The sequence below is a fragment of the Microcaecilia unicolor genome, chromosome 2, assembly GCF_901765095.1.
Source record: "Microcaecilia unicolor chromosome 2, aMicUni1.1, whole genome shotgun sequence".
Classification (NCBI taxonomy): Eukaryota; Metazoa; Chordata; class Amphibia; order Gymnophiona; family Siphonopidae; genus Microcaecilia; species Microcaecilia unicolor.
In genome coordinates, this window is record NC_044032.1 from 104199440 (window position 1) to 104222864 (window position 23425).

General features: G+C 49.1%; 1 protein-coding gene across 1 annotated transcript in view; it reads left to right on the plus strand.

Moving 5' to 3' along the window:
• Positions 1-23425, plus strand: part of KIF2A (kinesin family member 2A) — a 443213-nt gene that overhangs the window by 36823 nt on the left and 382965 nt on the right. Inside the window, 1 exon segment of the mRNA XM_030193169.1 lies at positions 15936-16030. Coding sequence (XP_030049029.1) covers positions 15936-16030 — 95 coding nt within the window.

Sequence of the window (23425 nt, forward strand, 5' to 3'; positions counted from 1 at the left end):
TCCAGCGAAGGCCTGTCTGCTTTCAACCAGCAGGGGTCACATGGATGCAGGAGAGGGTGTGCCTTTAGAGCCGAGTTTGGTGAGTGATTGCAGCCCTTTTTTTTTTTTGCGCCCTTTGGTGGGTACCATGTTTTCAGCCTCTGCAGGTGGCGGCGGTGGCGGCCTCAGAAGCGCCGACTGAGGGGAATCTTACTAGCTGGTGTTGACAGCTGCCTCCGACTCTGCTGTTTTGCGCCCTTTTTTGGACACCATGCTTTCCCCTCCTCTGCAGTTCTGGCACCACCACAGGAAGAGGGAGCACAGTATGGGAACCTTTCCACCTCATTTTTTGGTCTTCAGCCCACCCCAGGAGGTGCTTGGGGGCATGAACATGGAGGATGCTCCATTCTCGCTTGTGGTGTTAATGCACAAGCCATTCTTACTGAAGCGGCTAGGAGGTTCTCAGGCTCATATTAGGCTCGATGGCTGAAGTTATAGACCTTGGTGGAGAGGCTCCCACGCATTCCGGCTCCCAGAGTGTAGGATGTCGTGCAGGTATTGGAGTCCATGGCAGCCACGTTGCACATCGTACAGTGATCCGGGAGTTGTATGTGGCCTCTCCAGTGGTAAGTTCTCAGCCGGTGGTTTCTGGTGTTGGAGGACTACTCGGTGCGCCTCCCTTGGTTGCCTCAGGCTCGATTGGCGATGCGTTGATGGCAGCGCCCAGAAGCTCTTTGAGTGGATTGTCCCTGGCTCCCTCCCCCCCCCCCATTGGGTGGTGGTGACAACAGATGCCAGTCTGTTGGACTGAGGGGCGCATTGCCTGGGCCAGATGGCAGAGGGGACTTGGTCCCCGGTGGAAGCCTCTTGGTTGATCAACCACTTGGAGTTGAGAGCTATTTGGCTGGCGCTTTGGAAGTTTCAGTCCTTGGTGCAGGGATGTCCAGTAAGAAATCTTTTGGACAATGCCTTGGCGGTGGCATATGTCAACACAAGGAGGAACCAAGAGTGCACCACTGGCCAGGGAAGAGGCGCTGTTGTGCCTTTGGGCAGAGCAGTTCTTTCCTCTAATCTTGGCAGCGCACATTGCGTGATCCTTGAACATGGAGGCAGACTTTCTCAGTCGCCGGGTGTTGGATATGGGGAAGTAGGAGCTTTCAAGGTAGGCCTTTGCTTGGGTAATGGAGTGCTGGGGGACCCCGGCGATTGATCTTATGACTCGGGAGTCCAACTCTAAGGTGCCCCGCTTCTTCAGCAGGAACAGGAATCCCAGATCGCTGTGCATAGATGCTCTTCTACAGGCCTAGCCTCAATCTGCTTCATTCCCCGTAGAAGTGGAGGATGAGCCCAGGGCCAAGATGCTCTAGGTCCTGGACTACACCTCCCCTTGTAAGGAGGCAGTGATGGCTTTTCTTCACGAGGTACTCAAGGCAGTCCTCATTAGGAACTGGGCATCCCCTCTGTTTGTCCCTGTGGGCCAAAAGAAAATTGATACCCAGTATCGGATCCATGGGGAACCTGGGTTGGTGAGGTCTCGGTTACCCCACAACTCCATGGTGGTGGATGCCGCTCTCAAAAAGGCCAGGAGTACTAGGAACTATGCCTCAGCTCCCACAGGCAGAGAAGCTAGAACCCTGGACTCTTGGGATGAAAATGTATCAGGCCGCTATTTTCATCGCCTGTATTCAGTCTTACCATCTCTTCACAAACATCTACTTGTGGAACTTGGTGTGGCTGCTGTCAGATTTGGTTGATGCGCTCCCTCCGGGGCAGGCTGAGCCTTTTCACCAGTTGGTCAAGTAGTAGAATGTGTGTCATAAGTTCTTGGCCAGGGGCACTTGCGACACTTTTGATGTGGCATCCAGAATCTCTCCCCAAGGTATAGCAATGCGCAGACTGCTAGGTGTTTCTGACCTGGACCATTTGGTCCAGCAGAGAATTGCGGATGCCCCTTGCCGGGGGGGATAATCTTTTCGGAGAGAAGGTTGATGAACTGGTTGACCAGATCAAAAAGCACACTAATGCTATGTCTTCTCTCTCCCGCCGTATGTTTTCTGCAATCACCTCCTCATCCAGGAGGTTCTTTGGTGGTCACGAAGTGCTGCCTATTTCTATTCTAGGCATAGGTATGCTTCTGCGGCTCGCCAGCCTTCTCAGGCTCAACCCAAGCACACTCGTTCCCTTCAACAGTGTGCGCCCGTCTCCTGCTGCTCCTCAAAAAAAACAAGGGACAGTCTTTTGACCTGCTCCAGCAAAGTATAGCTGCCATAAAGGTGTCCATACCGGATAACTTGCTGGTTGCGGGGAGGTTACAATTATTTCACCAAAGGTGGCTTCTCATAACCTCTGACCATTGGTTTCTTCAAATAGTCCGGTTAGGATACACTACTACTACTGCTATTTATCATTTCTATAGCGCTACAAGGCATAGTACTTTGATATCCAAACCTTCAAATTGCCCACCGAGAGCTCATTCATTCAGCTCTCAGCACAAGCAGGTACTTGTAGAGGAACTATCCGCCCTTCTAAAGGCTCATGAGGTTGAACTTGTTCCACCAGGGAAAGAAGGACAGGGATTCTATTCCAGGTACATCTTTGTGCAGAAAAAGATAGGGGGGATGTGTCCCGTCCTAGTCCGAGAAAAGTTCAGAATGGTTTCCCTGGGCACCCTTCTTCCCATGAGTCAGGAAAATGATTGACTATGCTCTCTAGACTTGAAAGATGCATATACACACATCCCGATACTTCCAGCTGACAGGAAGTATCTTCAGTTTCGGCTGGGAACACATCATTTTCAGTACCGCATATTGTCTTTTGGTCTTGCGTCAGCTCCCAAGGTGTTTACCAAATGTCTAGTGGTAGTTGCAGCGTCGCTATGCAGACTGGCAGTGCATGTGTTCCCTTATCTCGATGGTTGGCTGGTAAGGAGCATCTCGGTGGAAGGTGCTCAATAGTCCATGCAGAAGACTATTCAGGTGCTCGAGCTACTAGGGTTCGTAATAAACTACCCAGGCCCCATCTCCATCCTGTTCAACAGTTGGAGTTCATAGGAGCCCTGCTTGTCACACGGACTGTTCAAGCCTATCTTCTGGAGTCGCGTGCGGACAATTTTCTGTCCCTCATGTCTAAGGTTTGGACATCGCAGCAGGTCACAGCTCAGCAGATGTTGAGATTGTTGGGCCACAAGGCTTCCATCATGTATGTTACACCCATGGCGTGTCTTCACATGAAATCTGCTCAATGGACCCTGGCTTCTTAGTGGTTTCAGGCCACGGGAAATCTGTAGGATGTCATCCGAGTGTTCCCCGAGCTTGTACATTCTCTTCAGTGGTGGATAGTTTGGTCCAATCTGACCTTGGGACTATCATTTCAAACTCCACAGCCACAAAAGTGCTGATGACGGGTGCATCACTCCTGATGCAGATGGGCGTCACACTCAAGGAGCCTGGTCCCTCCAGGAAACGGATCTTCAGATCAATCTCCTGGAGCTCCGAGTGATCTGGAACACTAAAGGTTTTCATGGATCGGCTGTCCAATCATATTATCCTAAGTCAAACAGTCAGGTTGCGATGTATTACACCAACAAACAGGGGGGGCACCGGATCTCTCCCTCTGTGTCAAGAAGCCGTCCAGATGTGGCTCTGGGCACGCCGTCACGGCATATTTGTACAAGCTACTTATCTGGGGGGCGTAAACAACGGCCTAGCCGACAGACTGAGAAGGATTATGCAACCTCACGAGTGGTCCCTGAACATTGGCGTGGCCTGCAAGATCTTCCGAGCGTGGGGCACCCCCTCGATGGATCATTTTGCCACTCAACTAAACTACAGAGTCCCTCAGTTTGGTTTCAGACTTTAGGCCCACAGCAGACTAGCATCAGATGCCTTCCTTTTGTATGCGTATCCTCCCTTACCTCTAGTGGGAAAAACTTCATTGAAACTCAAGCAAGACTGCGGAACCTGATTCTGATCGCGCCCACCCTGTTCTTCTGGAATTGTCCTCTGAAGAACCATGGAGATTGGAGTGTTTTCAGACCCTCATCACACAGAACGAGGGGTCACCTCTATATCCCAACCTCCAGTCCCTGGCTTTCATGGCCTGGATGTTGAGAGCCTAGAATTCGCTTCCTTGGGCCTTTCGGAGGGTGTCTCCCGAGTCTTGCTTTCTTCCAGAAAAGATTCCACGAAAAGATGTTATTATTTTAAATGGAGGAGGTTTGCCATCTGTTGTGAGGGCAAGGCCATAGATCCCCTTTCTTGTCCTACACAGACTCTGCTTAAATACCTTCTACACTTATCAGAGTCTGTTCTCATGACCAACTCTGTAAGAGTTCACCTTAGTTCAATCAGTGCTTATCATCAACGTGTAGAAGGTAAGCCTACCTCTGGACAGCCTTTAGTTGTTTGCTTCATGAGAGGTTTGCTTTTCTCAAAGCCCTCTGTCAGACCTCCACCAGTGTCATGGGATCTCGACGTCGTTCTCACCAAGCTGATGAAAACTCCTTTTGAGCCACTGAATTCCTGCCATCTTGACCTGAAAGGTCGTATTCTTGGTAGCTGTTACTTCAGCCCGTAGGGTCAGTGATCTTCAGGCCTTAGTAGTGGATGCACCTTATGCTAAGTTTCATCACGACAGAGTAGTCCTCCGCACGCACCCTAAGTTCCTGGCGAAGGTGGTGTCGGAGTTCCATCTGAACCAGTCAATTGTCTTGCCAACATTCTTTCCCCGACTCATGCCCACCCTGGCGAAAGCAGCTTGCACACCTTGGACTGCAAGAGAGCGTTGGCCTTTTACATGGAGCAGATAAAGCCCGTCAGACAGTCCGCCCAGTTGTTTGTTTCTTTTGATCCTAACAGGAGGGGAGTTGCCATCGGTAAACTCACCATTTCCAGTTGGCTAGCAGATTGCGTTTCCTTTGCTTATGCCCAAGCTGGGCTGACTCTGGAGGGTCATGTCAAGGCTCATTATGTCAGAGGCATGGCTGCGTCGGTGGCTCACTTAAAGTCAACCTCCGTTGAAGAGATTTGCAAGGCTGCAACGTGGTCATCAGTCCACACATCCAAATCTCACTACTGCCTTGAGCAGAATACCCGATTCGACAGTCGGTTTGTGCAGTCAGTGTTGCAGAATCTGTTTGAGGTTTAGAATCCAACTCCACCCTCCTAGGCCTGTTTTGTTCTTTTCCAGGCTGCACTCTTATATTAGCCTGAAACTATGTACGAACTAGCTAAGTTATGTCTTAACTGTTGCGAGGCCGGAGGCCCAATTGATGGATGATTGTCGTTTTGGATGAGCCTGGATCCTAGGGATTCCCCACCTGTGAGTATAATATAGCCTGCTTGTCCTCAGAGAAAGCAAAGATACTTACCTGTAGCAGGTATTCTCCGAGTTGTTGGAGTTGTTTTTCTCTTTCTTCTTTCTTATGCTGTTGAATTAAACTGAGGAGTGCAGTTGTGCAACGGGCAGGAAGACACTCCGCGCATGTGCAGTGGGGCGCAGCACGGGCATCGGAATGATCTTGCAACTTTTTTGCTATATATTTATACCGGTTCCTGGGCCAACTTGGATCATCGACCCACTTGTGAGATTAATAAACCTGCTGTCCTCGGAGAATACCTGCTTACAGGTAAGTAACTTCGCTTTTTTGGAATTCTGACATAGGAGTCCTGTTTATAAAATCAGGGCCTTTGTGGGCAGAGGCAACTTTCATAGCTCCCTGGGAAGAGAGATTTCAGCCATTGTTCTGTTGAGGCATTTCCCATGATTAGCTGTCTGTGAGTTTGCTTGTGCTTGGTTCCTTGTCTTATAATTGGAAAAGCACTGCAGCAGTGACTGAACTGAGGTGGCTGTCTGGCTTCCACAAATACAAGGCCATAACATCTGAGTCTTGGACCTTTAGAAATGGCTCCATATTTAACAAAACAGACCAAAAATAGAGTTTGCATGTTTTATTTTATAATGTACATAGTGTAGATCATTTATCCTCACTAATTTTGAAGTGGGTGCTACTGTAGTTCCAAAGTAGTTGAAGGAATGCCAGCCTTCCTTGACGTTGGCAGTAGATGAATCCCGAAACCCGTGGGTTGTGTCTGTCTACCAACAGGTGGAGATAGAGAGCCCTGAATTGCACTGTGCCTAATAGGACGTTTTGCTCCCTGGCCACTCGGTATTCTGTGTCTCCAGCAGGCGGATGGATGTGTTCCACAGGCTCCTGGCTTCTGGTTTGGCTCCTGTTCTAGCTTGGCTGGGGTGTCTGGCTGTATGGTACCAACATTAGGGGGTACACCTGGTCACCCCTGGTCCCTCCACCCTTCTCCTCTCGCTAGCTTTTCCACCTTCCCTACCTTCCTGACAGATTTACATTGTTAAAACAAACAAAAAAACCCACAGGGCTTTGGTGTGGTGGACTTGCACTTTTTCGGTGCCTGTTAGCTTTGTGGGAGAGTGAGCCGGCTCCAGCTTCTTCCTCTTCAGAGATATTACGGCTGCCTTTGCTCCTCCTGGGGTGAGTTGGGGTCCCCCCCCTTCCTTCTTACACCCTGTAGCATCTCTCTCTGTTAGTTGGTGTTGTTTTTTTTTTTTAATGGTGGCAGAATTGGTAAAGCACTTCTCCCACTGCTGGAAGTGGAGAGCAATGTCTGGTCTTTGTGAGGGAGGTTTTTCGAGCCCTGATGCGCCTGATATTGCGGTGGAGAGGTTGAGGCCGGGTCTTCATATGCATGGGAATTGCACTATGCTTGTCTTTCGAAGGAGCCGGTGGCCATGTTGGATGTGCCCACCATGGTGACGGCAGCGCCATGCTTCTCTCAGCCTGGGGTTTCTCATACTCTGCAGGCTAAAGAGGTTTGCAACAGGGAAGCATTGGGAAGTTCTCTCCTGGAGGAGTCGGACACGTTACCTTCTCCCCAGAGTTTGTTTTATTATTTCATTGCGCCTTTTTGCTGAAACGCTCTTCTGATAGGGCAGCGCTCTTCAGCTGATATGGGTACCCCTGTGGGCCCTTCCTCTTCAGAGCAGGAGGCATCTACTTCCAAATGCAGATGCTAGAGATCCATCTCGGATGGAGAATTGGAGGCCCCTGTGTCTCTGGAGAGGCCTTCTCTTCTGTGATGGCTGTGGACCTAGAAGCCCTCGAGGACGCAGAGCCTCTCATTACCGAAGCTGATGACCCCTCAGCTCTACAAGTGTTGAACTACCTACCATTATTTCTAAGGCTTTGCAGGCCTTAAACATTTCTTCACCGGAGGCACAGATGGCTGCTTCGGCTAATCCTAAAATGGCTAGTACTAAAAGGGCCACCCAAGGCCTTTCCTATTCATGAGGCCATGCGTGAGCTTATTTATGCTGTTCAGGTGGCGAAAGCGCTGACTTGATTTATACCCAGTAGGTAAGGACGAATTAGAGTGCTTGCGGTTGCCTACAGTGGATGTCTTGGTAGCAGCAGTGACTAAGAAGACCATGCTTCCCATTGAGGGTGGTGTTGCTTTCAAGGATGCACAGGACCCCAAGCTGGAATCTGCCCTAAAGATGTCCTTTGAGGTGTCGGTGTTAAGAGTTGCATGTGACTGCTGTTCTTTCGCAGCCTGCATGTCCCTTTCGTGGGTACAACGGGCAGCTGACGCCTTGTTGGATTCGGGGGCTCAACCATCCTCTGGAGTTTTCTGATGCAGAGACTGGTTTGACTTGGCAGACACTCTGTATTACCTGGTCCGGGCATCCACCAAGCAAGCAGAGATGGCTTTATCGTTGACCTGGTCATCGGTTGTTGTTTGTGCCACTGGGCTGTAGACGCAGCTTCCAAACAGCTCTTGGGTTGGTTGCCCTTTAAAGGCAAACTTTTGTTCGGTGAGGATTTGGAAAAGTTGGTCAAGGATCTGGGCAATTCGAAAACTCAACGTTTGCTGGAGAACAGGCCTTGTCTTTTTTCTAAATTGAATCGGCAGCGGTCTCTGTTTGTTTAGGGATAGCTCAAGTTCTCCCTTGGGGATTTTTTTTTTTGGTGTCCCCATGCGCAACTTCTTTGAAATGGGAGGCTGTGTGTTCCACCCTCTTGCATCTGCTCAGCCTTGGAGCAGTAGTGCCCATTTCCTTTGTGGAATGTGGTCAGGGTTGCTATTCCATCTACTTCTGCCCTATCCTTGACCTCATATGGGTTAATCAGTCCCTCCAAGTGCGCCACTTTTGCATGGAGATGGTTTGTTCCATCATTGTGGCGGTTCAACCCAGAGAATTTCTAATGTCCCTGCACCTAAAGGAGGTTTATCTGCATATCCTCATTTGGCCCATTCATCAGCAATTTTCTACACTTTTCCATTTTGGGTTTTAGGCATTACCTTTTGCCTTGCAACTGCTCCTTGGATCTTTTCAAAGGTGATGGTCGAGGGGATACAAGTTCACCCTTACTTGGAAGATTGGCCCATCAGGGTGTCTTCTGTCCAGGACAGCCTCCAAGCTATAGCTTGGGTCTTTTTCAGTCATTGGGAAGGGTGATCAGTGTTCCCAAGATCAGGCCCCTCGGGTGTGGGCTTACACTCAGGTCTTGGGGTTGATGGCAGTGATTCTCTGGAGGTCATGCCTTTGGCCCAAGCTCACATGAGGCCCCTGCAACAGTCTTATCTTGGAGGACTACGAGAGGTAGCTAGTTTGGCAGTCGACAGCTTGGCACAGTCTGGATTTGTGGATGTGGTCAGCCAGTTTGCTTCGGGTTGTTCCTCTGAAGTCTCCCAAGTGGATGGTGGTGATCTCCGATGCCAGTCTTTTGGGATGGGCATGCATTGTCTCTCCCATTACCATCAGGGCCTCTGGTCTCCGATGGAGGCACTGTTGCCCATCAATCACTTGAAGCTTTGGGCTGTCCACAAAGCGCTTCTTGCATTCTTGTCTGTCCTGTGAGGGAAACCGATGAAAATATGTTCACACACTCAACGCATAGAAACAAACTCAAAGAAAATACAAATATGCAATAAGACAAACCTAAAGGTCATACTACAAAACCAAAATAGGGCCAGACTACAAAGACGCGAAGAAATTATATCAACTCGTGAACAAACTACTAGACACCACCTTGGTCACCACAACCAATACAGACACCCCATCTGCAGACAAACTTGCTAAATACTTCAATGGAAAAAAATTGTAAACCTACGCAACACGTTACCTCGGAACATCACCGACATCGAAAACTTCATTGAGTGTCTGGACCCAATCCTCAGTGAATACCCAGCGGACCGAATCTGGACAAACTTCGTTCTCCTCACCGCTGAAACAGTCACCCAAGCGATTAACAGGTTCTCCAAGACTCACTGTAAATTGGATACCTGCCCCAGCTACCTAATAAAATCCGCTCCTCACCGCTTCATAGCAGACCTCACATCCCACCTAAACTACATGCTTCAACATGGACTCTTCCCTAAGGAAAATGGCAACATCCTACTCACCCCAATACCAAAAGATACAAAGAAAAAAAAAAACGAAATCACCAACTACCGCCCAGTAGCATCTATCCCACTGGTAGTCAAACTGATGGAAAGGATGGTAACCAAACAACATACTGATTACATAAACAAATTCTCAATACTACACGAATCACAATCAGGATTTCGCTCCAACCACAGCACCAAAATAGTACTTATTACTCTCCTAACCAAATTCAAACAAGAAATTGCAACAGGGAAAAGCATACTTCTCCTACAATTCGACATGTCTAGTGCGTTCGACATGGTAAACCATAGAATACTATTAAACATCCTAGAATACTTTGGGGTTGGTGGAAGTGTACTTAGTTGGATCAAGGGTTTCCTAACCACTAGAACATATCAAGTGAAATCAAATTCAAACTTATCATTACCATGGAAAACAGACTGTGAAGTACCCCAAGGATCACCACTATCACCGATCCTTTTCAACCTAATGATCACCCCACTAGCCAAGTCCTTATCCAACCAAGGCCTTAATCCTTACATTTACGCAGATGATGTCATGATACATATCCCTTACGAACATGATCTAACAGAAATCACTAATGAAATCAAACTCAGCTTGAACATCATGAACTCATGGGCGAATGCATTTCAACTAAAACTCAATGCAGAAAAAACAGACTGTCTCATCCCAATACAACATGAACAAACCCACCAATATAAACACCCCAGATTACACCCTTCCTGTTTCAGACAGCCTGAAAATTCTTGGAGTTACAATCGACCGAAACCTTACACTAGAGAGCCAAGTGAAATCAACAACAAAATGTTCCACTCAATGTGGAAACTCAAATGAATGAAACCTTTCTTCCCGAGGGAAATATTTTGCAACTTGGTACAATCAATAGTACTAAGCCACCTAGACTACTGCAATGGAATCTATGCAGGATGCAAAAGAACAAATCATAAAGAAACTCCAAACTGCTCAAAACACCGCAGCCAGGCTTATATTTGGAAAAATGTGATTTGAAAGTGCCAAACCCCTACGAGAAAAACTGCACTGGCTCCCAATCAACGTATTGCATTCAAAATCTGCACTCTGGTTCATAAAATTATCTATGGCGACGCCCAGGGATACATAACAGACCTCATAGACCTACCAACCAGAAACACAACAAGATCAACACGCACATACCTAAATCTCTACCACCCAAGCTGCAAAGGACTCAAATACAAATCAACGTATGCATCCAGCTTCTCCTATATAAGCACAGAACTATGGAACGCATTACCAAACGCCGTGAAAACAACGTATGACCTATTAAACTTCCGGAAATCACTAAAAACTAACTTGTTCAAAAAGGCATACCCTAACGATCCAACTTAAATGCCTGAACCCTGCAACACAACAGAACTAAAGCTTGAACTGGACATAACTCTTCCTCCTTTCGATTCCCTAATGTGTCTGTCACACATGAACTTTACCACAATACCGCTCTGTATTTGTCATACCGGAATTGGCGATCGCCTTCACGGTAATATGTAAGGCACATTGAACCTGCAAATAGGTGGGAAAATGTGGGATACAAATAAAACAAATAGTTGCTTATATCAACTGTCAGGGTGGCACAAGCAGCTGGCTGAGGAAGCAGCTTTGCTTCTCTGGTAGACGGAGACTTACTTGCCACATCTCTTGGCGGCTTATGTTGTGGGACCGGAAAATGTTAAGGCTAACTTTCTCAGCCGTACTACTCTAGATCCGGAGGAGTGGGAGCTCTCAACGGCGTCCTTCAGCTTGATCGTCCACCAATGGGGTACCCCAGTTCTGGACTTGATGGCGACGAACGTCAATGCAAAGGCTCCTCAGTTCTTCAGCAGAAGAAGGGAGGGGGCGCCGAAGGTCTGGATGCTCTTCTCCTTCCATGCGGTTCTGCTTTACGTTTTTCCCCTGTGGCTGCTTATTAGCAGAGTGCTTTGTTGTGTTCAGATGCACTGTGGTTGGGTGATTCTCATGGCCCCAGACTGGCCCAGGAGGCCCTGGTATGCAGATCTGATATTCCTGTTGATGGTCAAGCCGCTGTGCCTTTCTGTGGTGTCCGATTTCCGTCAAGGGCTGGTTCTGATGGAGGAGCCCTCCACTTTAGTCTTATGGCCTGGATCTTGAGCAAGCGAAATTGAGGACGAAAGGTTACTCAGATTCGGTCATCACCACCTTACTTCAGGCTATGAAGCATTCTACTTCAGCGCATGTTTCTGAGTCCTGGTGCTCGAAGGGGGCTATTGTGCCATTGCATGTTACTGCAGTTTTGCCTTTCCTGCAGTCCGGACTGCACAAAGGTTTGGCGGCTAAATCTCTCCAGGTGCAGGTTATCAAGGTCACATTGCTTGTGTTCCTCTAGTTTCTCATTCTGATGTGGTGCATTTACTGAAAGGAGTCACATGGTTAGAGCCGCCAGTCCTTCGCCCCCGTTTGTCTTGGAACCTGAACTTGGTTTTGCGGACACTTCAGGCTGCGCCGTTTCTTCTGAGTTGCAGGCTGTTTCTTGCAGGGATCCCTTTCTCTGTTTCTCAGAGGTAGGGGTGACAGTACTGTTCCTTCATTTCTGCCTAAAGTTGTTTCCTTCTTTCATCTTAATTAGCTGCTGTTCCTTCCTTCTTTTAGAGAGGATCAGTATCCCAAGTATTTTCACCGCCTGCACTTACTAGATGTCAGGCGAACTCTTCCCTGTTACTTGGAAGTCACTAATGATTTTCGTCGGTAGGACCCCCAGTGCCCTTTTGATTTGAACCTTGAGCAGGAGACTCTTCTCAGAGGAGGCTCCAGGGAGCAGTCCCAAGTGATCCATCTGTTTTGCTGGGTGGAGCTATCTCATCTCATTGATTAGGTTACTGAGGCCCTTGGGCCTCTAAAGCCCCCTACTGCGGACTCCTCTGAAGGAGACCCTCTGTTGGAGGGATTGGTGCAGTTCCCAAAGCACTTCCTGCTCCACAAGGCCCTGTCCCAATCTGTTAGCAGGAATGGGGCCCTCGAATGTCTATATACCTTTGCCTCTGAAGAGGTGGAAAGGTACTGGATATTCCCCAAAGTGGATGCGCTGATCACGGCGATCACCTGGAAGACTGCAGTTCCTGTGCAGGGAGGCTCTGCTTTCCTGGAGCTGCATGATAAGCCGGTGGAGCAGCAACTTCGGCTGGCATTTGCCTTTGGGGTGTTTGAGGTCTAGGCCGCCGTCTTTGGGGGCTGTGTGGCCTGCTTGGAGTCTGGAGCAGCTTTCCTGGCAGGCTTGCTCTACAACTTGGTGCTTCTTTCTTTTTGGTTGGTGGCTGCCTCTGTGGTCAGTTGCCATTGTCTGTGGTTTCACCATTAGGCTACAGATGTAGCTTCTAAGAAGCTCCTTAGCTGTCATTTTGGTGCTGCTTGCTGCTTGGGGAGGACCTGGAGAAATTGGTGAAAGACATGGTGGGGGGAGGCTTGGCCTCTCTGTCTTCCTGAACATAGGCAGAAAGGTTCCTGTGGTCACTCTGTCATTCTTTGGGGCACGGTCGCATCAGAGAAGCGGGCCAGGTTTCGGACCCAGGTTGGTCCTTGAGCAGGGTTCCTTTCATAGCACCAAAGGATCTAGAGACCCTAGCCCCTCTGGTGGGGTGGGCAGAGCTGACAAGTCTTCCCAATGAGGCTGCGCCAAGATCGTCAGTTCTGGTAGGGGATATGTTGTCCCTCGTCTGCCACGAGTGGGTTTGCATTACCTTAGATTAATGAGTTCTGTTCCTGAGTGCATCATAGTTGTCTCCCTGTGGTTTGGAGCTAAAGCACAGGGCAGTCGCCCCTTACTCTTCAGCATTTTCTTGAGCTGGGAGCGGTGGAACCCGCTCATGCAGCCTCTGTAGTCAGTGCTCTTGTCTCAGTGGGCCCTGGTCTCAGTATTTCAAGTGCATGTTGCCTTTCCTTGCCATGTATGACTCTCTGGAGTGGCTGATAGGTCACCACTAATGCGAGTCTCCTCAGCTGGGGAGCACATTGCTTGGGATTAGTGGTGCAGGGGACCTGGTCCCTGGTGGAGGCTTTGTGGTCCATCATCTGCCTGGTGATGTGGGCAGTGCACCTGGCCTTAGTGGAGTTCCTTCCTCTGTTTCGGGGGAAGGTGGTGTGGATGGTGATGGACAGCACCATGGGGGTAACCTACAAAAACAGGATGGTGTCAGGAGCCAGGTGGTGACATTAGAAGCTGCAAGCCCCTGCCCTTGCAGACCCTTTCAGCTGTACATAAAGCAGGCAAATACAATGTCCAGGTGAACTTTCTCAGCTACCCAAGTTGGATCGAAGAGAGTGTGAGCTGAGGCTAGCGGCCTTTCAGCTTATTCAGGACTAGTGGGTGTTGTCGGTGTTCAACTTGATGGCTACACATGCCAGTTCCAAGTCTAAGCGTTTATTCAGCTTCAGGAAGGAGGCAGCCTCGCTAGGTGATAGATGCTTTGGTCCAGCCATGGCATCTATCTATTCTAGTGGCTGTAGATTGGCCCTGTTGGCCATGGTATGAAGACCTGGTGCAGCTTGGTTATAGCAGCTTCATGACCTCTGCCCAGAGGATGTGGCCACCTTCATCAGAGTCTGGTGAAAATGGAAGATCTGGATCCCTTCTGGCTCACGCTCTGGCTCTTGAAAGGAGTCATTTAGCGAGGCACGGTTTCTCACCTGCGGTTGTCTCTACCTTGCTTAATCCCGGAACTCTTCCATGTCACTGGCTTATGTGCGGGTTTAGAAGATTTTTAGAGGGTTGGTGTGCTGAGAGAGCGCTGTCCCCCTAGAGGTCACAGATCCCTGATATTTTGGGTTTCTTGCAGCAGGTCCTGGTGCTGAGTTCCTTAAAGGTCCAGGTTGCTGCCCTTTCCAGTTTTCATGGCAAGGTGAAAGGCCTTTTACTGGAGGTGCATGGGGACGGTGGCCCAATTTTTGAAGCGGGTAACTTGTTTGTGCCCTCTGGTTTGCCCCCTCCTTCCCTTTCTGGGACCTGAATATGGTCCGCCATGTTCTCTCCAGGGCTTCCTTTGAGCCTTTGTGGCCTGCCTCTGTTAAGGACCTTACACTCAATTCAGTTTTCCTTGTAATGATCACCTTGGCTTGAAGAGTCTGAGTTGCAGGTGTTGTCTTGAGTCCCATACCTCTCCTTCTTGGAGGACTTGGTGTTTATCCACATGGTTCTCTCATTTCTGCCCAAGGACATTTCGCCATTCCATGTGAATCTTCTTTGTGAAGAAAGGTTATGACCCTTTGGCTTAGAGACTGCACACATTGTACATTCGGAGGATATTGCTGTGTTACTTGGAGCAGGCAAATGAATTTAATCTCTCCAATCATCTCGTCATCTGTTTTCTTTGGCCCTCGTAAGGGCCAGGCAGACTATATTGTGCAGTGGATCAAGGTGGCAATAGTCTGCCTACATTTGTAGAAATCAGGTGCTTCCAGGTTTGAGGGCCCACTCTTCTTAGGCTCAGACAATCTCCACCTTTGCTCCAGAGGAAATCTGTAGGGTAGCGACATGGCTGTCGCTCCATTCTTTTGTGAAACATTACAGGTTGGACATGCTCACCAGGGCTGGCTCAGACACTGGCAGAGTTGTCCTTAGGGGTTCTTTGTTTTCCCCTCACCTAGTAGTTCTGCTTGGGTGCATCCCACTTAATCAGAATGGTGTAGCCATTAACTAATAATTTCCTTTAGTCCACTGCACCGTTCTGAAACCTGCCCACAGAAGACTAAGACTCGGGGCTCATGGGGTGCTTTGTTCTTTCCCTTACAGTTAAATAAAACAAGCTTCAAAATTTGCAACAATTCTTGCTTGCTGCACCATGCTGTGGTGTTCTGTTCACTTGATAATCATTTTAGCTGCATTGGTGGTTGGGGCATGGATATGCTTTACAAAGGGATCTTCTGCTACTTTGGCAGAGGCATACTGGAATTTTCCACTGAGCACCAGCAGGTTATACCAGTGAGTTCACTGAAAGAGGTCAGTTTTTCCTCTACCTCCATCTGCTACTAGGAGAAGATATCACTCACTTGTTCAGAACGGTGCAGCTGACTAAAGGAAAGGAAATTTATCAGGTAAGATAGAAATGTACTTTTCAAGACTTCCCCTTCTCTCTCAGAGGAAGTTTCTTAATCTGAGCTGGATCCTCAGCTAGACAGGAGCTCTCCAAGGCTCATGTGGCGGCTGCTGCTGTCTCTTTGGCAGCATTAAATGTCTTAGGCTGAGAGGGAGAAGACAAAGACTTTCCGATCTGTTACTGCTACTTTTCAGCTGGTGCAGATTTGCTTACTCTGACTCTTTTCTATCACAGGTCCATGCTGGATAACTTCAAATGGCCCACTCCAAATGGGTCAGTAATAATTCCTTCAGGCGTGCAAAAAAATTGCTGAAAGGCAGTGGGGGATATTGCAGTTAAGAACATATGGTATAAAGGAACACGACATAAGATAGTTTAAATTATTGAAAGCATTTTTGTAAAGTATGAAACTTCATTCTATATACCTTTTTCCTTCAGGTCGAATACATCAAGCTATGGTAACATCACTAAATGAAGATAATGAAAGTGTTACAGTTGAGTGGATTGAAAATGGAGACACAAAAGGCAAAGAGGTACATCTTAAGTGTTTGTGCGCCCAAATCCTCAGGATTTCCATGTGTTAAATTCTACTTGCCCCAATTTTCTGAAGCCTACTGTGCTGTTTTCTTCTCTAGGTGATGCTTGCCTTTTTGATGTCCTCTTATCATTTAGAGTTATGATTTTAGTCTACTATTATATTTCAGAACATTCTAACAGACAAAAGGAGTAGCAGATTAGACATAATTTTATTAATAGTTTGTTTATTGATTTTAAACGTATCACAAGCATTACATCTTGATAAGAAAAACAGAAAAGAAAATAGATTCCTTTAGAACATGGTTCTGCATTACAATTAAACTTCTTTCTTAGACCACAACTTTAAAGTAGGGGGGGGGGGGCAGGAAAACATAAGAGGAGTTAAAGTTTGAGGTAAAATTATAAGAATGTGGCCAGGATCACACCACTAAACATACATAATGTGAATTACAGATTCTTATAACACTGGGTCTATTTGCTCACTTTCTTCATATCTATAAAGTTTCTTAAATGTTCAGGATCTAAAAATTGATATTTATTATCCATTTCCTTGTCATCAAGCAGATGAAGCCATTACGTATGGGTTATGTCCATCAACCAGCAGGGGAGATAGAGAGCACTCAAACTTTCACAGTGCCCTCTTGGCCAGCTAGCTCCACTGCCTCTTCAGTATTTGAAGCTTCCATAGCAGTATGGCAAACCGCAATGGGAATCACAAGAGCTTTCCTCACAGCGAACGATGGCCCATCACAAGGGCATGAACTCATAAAGGAGGGAATGCACATCCTCCTGGAGGGAATAAACTCATCCTCCTTATTGTATAAGTGGAGGGGAACACACATCCTCCCAACACACTGGAGGGAATGAACTCATCCTCCTATTTATAGAACTGGAGGGGAACACACGTGCCTCCTGGAGAGAATCAACACATCCTCCAAAAAAAACATGCTGGAGGGAATGAACACATCCTCCTAAATTTAAACTGAACATGAATCCTGAAGATTGTTTTCCAACTTTCTCCCAAGGAAGGAACTTCAGGAAATTAGAACAGAACCTGAAAAACAGATTCACAGCACACAGACAATCATACAGGGAGGGCTCATGGCTTCATCTGCTATGACTATAGGAAAGAAAATTACCAAGGTAAGAACCTAATTTTCCCTTCCTTGTCATCAAGCAGATGAAGCCATTACGTATGGGATGTAACAAAGCAATCCCTAGATAGGGTGGGAACAAGCCACACCACGCGCTAGCACTTGTGCACCAAAACGCGCATCCCTCCTGGCAGCCTCATCCAGCCTGTAATGTCAGGCAAAGGAGAGCTTAGAAGCCCATGTTGCTGCACTGCATATCTCTTGAAGAGAGAGTGCTCCAGTTTCAGCCCAAGAGGAAGAAATCGCTCTAGTAGAATGTGCCTTAAAGGCTACAGGCGGAACCCTGCCGGCCAGCAGATAAGCTGAAAAGATAGTTTCTTTGAGCCAGCGGGCAATAGTGGCTTTAGACGCTGGAGACCCTCTGCGAGAACCGGATAGCAAAACAAACAGATGATCAGAAGTCCTGAAAGAGTTAGTAACTCGCAGATACTGCAGCAGAGTCCTGCGCACACCCAAAAAGTGCAGCTGCCCAAAAGATTCTGGAAACTCTTCCTCTGAAAAAGAGAGCAAGAAAATAGGCTGGTTTAGGTGAAAGGCTGAAACCACCTTAGGCATAAAGGAAGGCACGGTCCGAACTGTGACTCCAGACTCTGAAAATTGCAGAAATGAGTCTCTGTAGGACAGCGCCTGGAGCTCTGACACCCGTCTCGCCGAGGTAATGGCCACCAGAAAAACGGCGTTCAGTGTCAAATCTTTCTCCGATGCTCGCCGAAGCGACTCAAAAGGAGATGCCTGCAGGGTTTTCAAAACTAGCCCCAGGTTCCAAGCTGGACAGGGTGCTCGCACTGGAGGTCGGAGCCGAAGCACCCCTCTAAGAAACCGTGCCACATCTGGGTGAGCAGCCAAAGACACGCCTTCCACCTTACCACGAAGGGAGGCCAACGCTGCCACCTGCACCCACAGGTGTACAAGCCTTTTTGTACACCTTCCTGCAAAAAGTCCAGAATCGGCGAGACAGGAGCCCGCATTGGAGCAATGGCTCTGGAAGCACACCAAGACTCAAACAGGTACCAAATCCTGGCATAAGCCACGGAAGTGGACCGCTTGCAGGAGAGTGGAAATAACTTTATTGGAATAACCTTTATCGCTCAATTGCGCCCTCTCAATAGCCATGCCGTAAGACCAAAGCGGCCGGCGTCCTCCATGGCTACCGGTCCCTGAGTCAACAGGTTCGGTACCAGAGGTAACGGCAGAGGAGCCTCCAGGAGCATCTGTCGGAGGTCTGCATACCAAGGTCTCCTTGGCCAATCCGGGGCGATGAGGACCACTTCTCCTGGGTGCAGCCGAATCCGCAAGAGCAGGCGCCCTATCAAGGGCCATGGGGGAAACACATAAAGTAGACCCGGAGGCCAGGGTTGAGCCAAGGCATCCAACCCCGCCGAGCAAGGATCTCTCCGTCTGCTGAAGAAGCACGGGACTTTGGTATTGGCACTTGTCGCCATTAGATCCATCACGGGCTTGCCCCATTTGGCACAGATCTGCAGGAATACTTCGTCTGCCAGATGCCATTCTGCTGGATCGATCTGATGCCTGCTCAGATAATCGGCCTGCACATTGCTCTGACCTGCAATATGAGCTGCCGACAGACACTGAAGATGCAGCTCGGCCCAGTAGCAAATCAGTTCGGCCTGCGCGGCTAGTGCTCTGCACCTTGTTCCGCCTTGTCAATTTATATAGGCCACCGTTGTCGTGTTGTCCGACAGCCAATCCTTCCAGGGTCACTTGAAAGGCCAGAAGCGCCTGAAACACCGCTTTCAACTCTAGGCGGTTGATGGACCACTCCGACTCCTCGGGTGTCCATAGATCCTGGGCATGCTTCCCCTTGCAGTGTGCGCCCCAGCCCTTCAGGCTGGCATCTGTTACCACTAGGCACCAAACGGGGAGCGTCAGCGGCATTCCTCGCCGCAGCATGCTGTCCGAGAGCCACCACTCCATGCTGAGTCGGGCCGCAGGGAGCCAAGTAAGTCTGCATTGGTAATCCTGAGAAATAGGAGACCATCTCCGGAGGAGGGAATACTGTAGAGGTCTCAGGTGTGCTCTCGCCCAGGGTACCACTTCCATCGTGGCTGTCATCGATCCCAGCAGCTGGACAATGTCCCAAGCTCGCGGGCGGGGCATCCTCAGGAGCAGACGGACCTGATTCTGAAGCTTGCACCACCTTAGCTCGGGTAGGAACACATAGCCCGAGACTGTGTCGAACCTGGCCCCCAAAAACTCTAGAGATTGTGAAGGGGACAGGTGACTTTTGGCCATATTGACGACCCAGCCTAGAGATTGCAGTACTGAGACCACTCTGGCTGTAGCTTGTAAGCTCTCTGTTGCAGAGTCTGCTCTGATGAGCCAGTCGTCTAGGTACGGGTGAACCCTGATACCTTCTCGCCTGAGAAAAGCAGCTACTACCACCATTACCTTCGAAAAGGTTCGGGGAGCTGTGGCGAGGCCAAAAGGCAAGGCCCTGAACTGGAAATATTTTCCCAACACCGCAAACCTCAGAAACTTCTGGTGCGGGGGCCAAATCGGTATGTGCAAGTAAGCTTCTTTCAGGTCTAGAGACGTGAGAAACTCTCCTGGCTGTACCGCCGCAATGACGGAGCGCAGGGATTCCATGTGGAAATGCCGCACTCTCAGGGACTTGTTCACTTCTTTTAAGTCCAGAATAGGGCGAAAGGACCCACCTTTTCGCGGCACCACAAAGTAGATGGAGTATCGGCCGCAGCCTTGCTCGGCGGGAGGCACCGGGGTCACTGCCCCTAACTGAATCAGACCTTGTAAAGTCTCCTCCACCGCCGCCCGTTTGACGGCAGAACCGCATCGGGACTCCACAAACACGTCTCTTACTGGGGCGTTGAATTCTATTCTGTATCCATCTCTGATCAGGTCCAGAACCCATTGATCTGAGGAAATCTTGGCCCACTCCTCGACAAAGAAGGAAAGCCGTCCTCCGATGACAGGCATCGAGGAGAGGGCCGGCGCACCATCATTGAGAGGGTCGCCCCTGAACTCCTGGTCTTGAGCCACCAGCTGCGGAACGCTTGTCCGAGCGAAAGGAGTTCCTCTGCTGACCACGGCCACATGAAGTGAACCCAGCAGAACGCCCCGGGCGGTACCTTCTAGCTTCACGGAAGCGAGGTCTGTACGAGGAGTGGACCGCCTGGCCCTTAGAGGAAGGCCTCTGCCTATCTTCGGGCAAGCGCTGGGGTTTTGGATCACCCAGGCCTTTCACAATTTTCTCCAACTCCTCACCAAATAGGAGAAGTCCTTGAAAAGGCAACTTCACCAACCTTTGCTTAGAGGCCATGTCCGCTGCCCAGTGTCGTAGCCACAGACGACGGCGAGCCGCCACTGCTACTGACATTTGTTTAGCCGAAGCTCTGACAAGGTCATAAAGGGCATCAGCCAGAAAGGACAAGGCCACCTCCATCCGCGGAGCCACATCCAAGAAGGGCTCCGCTCCATCTCCGGGCTGAGTCACTGCCTGTTGCAGCCAAGCTAGGCAGGCTCTAACAGCATAACAGCTGCATGCAGACGCCCAAACAGTGAGACCTGCAATTTCAAAGGACCGTTTCAATGCTGTTTCCAGCCTACGGTCTTGAACATCCTTCAGGGCAACACCTCTTTCAACAGGGAGGGTAGTTCTCTTTGTCACCGCAGTGACTAGGGCATCCACTGTAGGCATTTGAAAACGAGCCATATGTCCCTCACGCAGAGGGTAGAACTGCCCCATAGCCCTGGAAACTCTCAAAGGTCCCTCGGGGTCAGCCCACTGAGCCGAAACAAGCTCTAGGATGGAGTCATGCAAAGGGAAGGCCCGAGCAGCTTTCTTGGTACTAGCCATCCTGGGATTACCCGAGGAGGCCATGCCACTGTCAGGATCTTCAATCGAGAGGGCCTGCAGGGTATCTGAAATAAGCGCTGGCAGCTCATCACGGTGGAAAATCCTCACCGCGGAGGGATCATCCAGATCCTGTGGTAAATCCGCACCTGACTCTGGTTCCTCAGACCAAGATCGTCTGTCAGAGTTCTCCGAATCCTCACACCCCGACCACGGGGGGGGAGGGGGGGGGGAAGGTGCACCACAATCTGAAGGGGAATTAACCCTTCTGCGCTTATCTTTAGGCCAAGCATCCGGGAAAAAAACCTCACTGGGCAGTCCCAGGCCAGAATCCATCGGGGGGGGGGGGGGGGGGGCAATCAGAGGAGCCTCAGGTGACCCTTGAGGAAGGGCTCTTTTCATCATGTATGCTTTATGCAGCAAAAGCACAAAATCCGGGGAGAAAATCTCACCCTGAGCACCCAAATCCTGTCCGGTGCTAGCCACTCCTGAAATAGCCTCATCTCGAGGTGCCCCACCCGGCTCAGGTCTCTCCGTGTCCACGGAGGCCGCACCATGCGGTGTGAGCAAAATGGCGCCCGCTGCCAGCTCAGAGCGGGAAGAAACATCGCTCGCCATGCTCGGGCCGGCTCCTAAGCCAGTACAGCACGATTTACAGAGCCCTGCTGCTGATTTGCGCTTGCCACAAGTGGAACAGCGCTTTACATTGTCCGCAGCCATCGCCGAAAAAACGGCGGTAAAATCCAAAATGGCGGTTTCGCGCCAAAATCGCCCCGATCGAGGGCCCACCCCGGAGGAGTTGGAAAACACTCTTACCTCAAAGGATCTAGTGTACAACTACGATCCTGCTGAAAATCAGGTCAAAAACCTCTGTTCCAGCGTCTCTGCGTTTAAAAACGCGACGCGACTTTTTTTTTTTTTTTTAAGCTGTGAGGAAAGCAGAGGTATTGAAGACTCCGGAGACTCAGATGAGTGGGAAAGGCAGGGAAAGGGCGAACCTATATGCCTGCATCCACTGTTGGTGGGTAAGGACAGGGAAAGCAAGGCAATATGTCCACATCCACAGAGGTATGGGTAAGGCAGGGAAAGGGCTAACTATGTGCCTTTAAAGTGAAGCTACTATAGCCTCCAACACCCCGGTTAACAACTGGCAAGCCAGGAACCACCTCCCGGCAGATTTTTCTGGAGCTCGAACAAGCTGCAGCCACCCTGCTAGGGGAGATAGAGAATACTGAAGAGGCAGTGGAGCTAGCTGGCCAAGAGGGCACTGTGAAAGTTTGAGTGCTCTCTATCTCCCCTGCTGGTTGATGGACATAACCCATACGTAATGGCTTCATCTGCTATGACTAAAGGAAAGAAAATTACCAAGGTAAGAACCTAATTTTCCCATATTTTATCTGACATTTACAAGGATATGCCATTATAAAACTAGCGCCTAAAGCCTTAAACTTCATCTCTCATTGCCAAAAAGGACCGACATCTTTCCTGAGTAACTTTTACGACGTCTGGATATATCCAAAGTTTTTCACCATAAAATGGCTTAGCAAGATTTTGAAAATACAATTTTTTGATCATATTCAGATCTTGCTCAAAGACCATTGAAACAAGAAGAGTTCTTCTCTCATAAACCCCATCATTAGAATTTTCCAAAAAAGCAGTTAAGTCCTGTAATCCTTCATTCCCTTCTGATCTCTTTTTAGGAATTGGCAGATAGTATATTTTATTAATAGGAGGAATTAAATTTGGAGATACAGATAGGTTCTCAATTAGGTACTTTTTAAACATCTCAGTGGCGTTCATTTCAGAGGAACAAGGAAAATTAAGAATCCGGAGGTTTAAACGCCTATTATAATTATCAAAATTCTCCAGTTTGCGGTGGATTATCATTTTGTCCTTAATTAATAAATCCGTTTTATTTGTCAAAAGAGAAATGTCTTGTTGAACCTGTGTTTTATTTGATGCAGTTTCTTGTTTCAGTGATTCAAACGCGGTTGTCAACAAATCCAATTTACTCACTATTGAAGTCGTCTCCTGAGCAGCTTTGGTAACTATAGTAGTTAAGGACTGGATCGCAGAGCAGATAGAGTCCAGTGTTGGCGCCAGTGGAGACACTATTTCTCCTTTGCTGTTGTTTCCCGCCTCCCTGGGGGTATCGCCACCGACCTGAGAGTCCGGAGCAACGCCTTCCGAGTGCTCCCGGGCCTCCAAACACACCCAAGCGACAGCGGGACACGGCGGTGGATTCATTTCCGGCGAGGAAAGAGATGTTTCCAACCCCAGTGGGGTGAGTGCTCCTTCACCTTTCCCCACAACGGGTAAACTCTCGCCGGTTAATCGTGGGGTGCTTGTGGCATATCGGTCTAGTGTTGTTTGAAGCGTTGTACCTGGGGCTGTCGGTGGTAAGC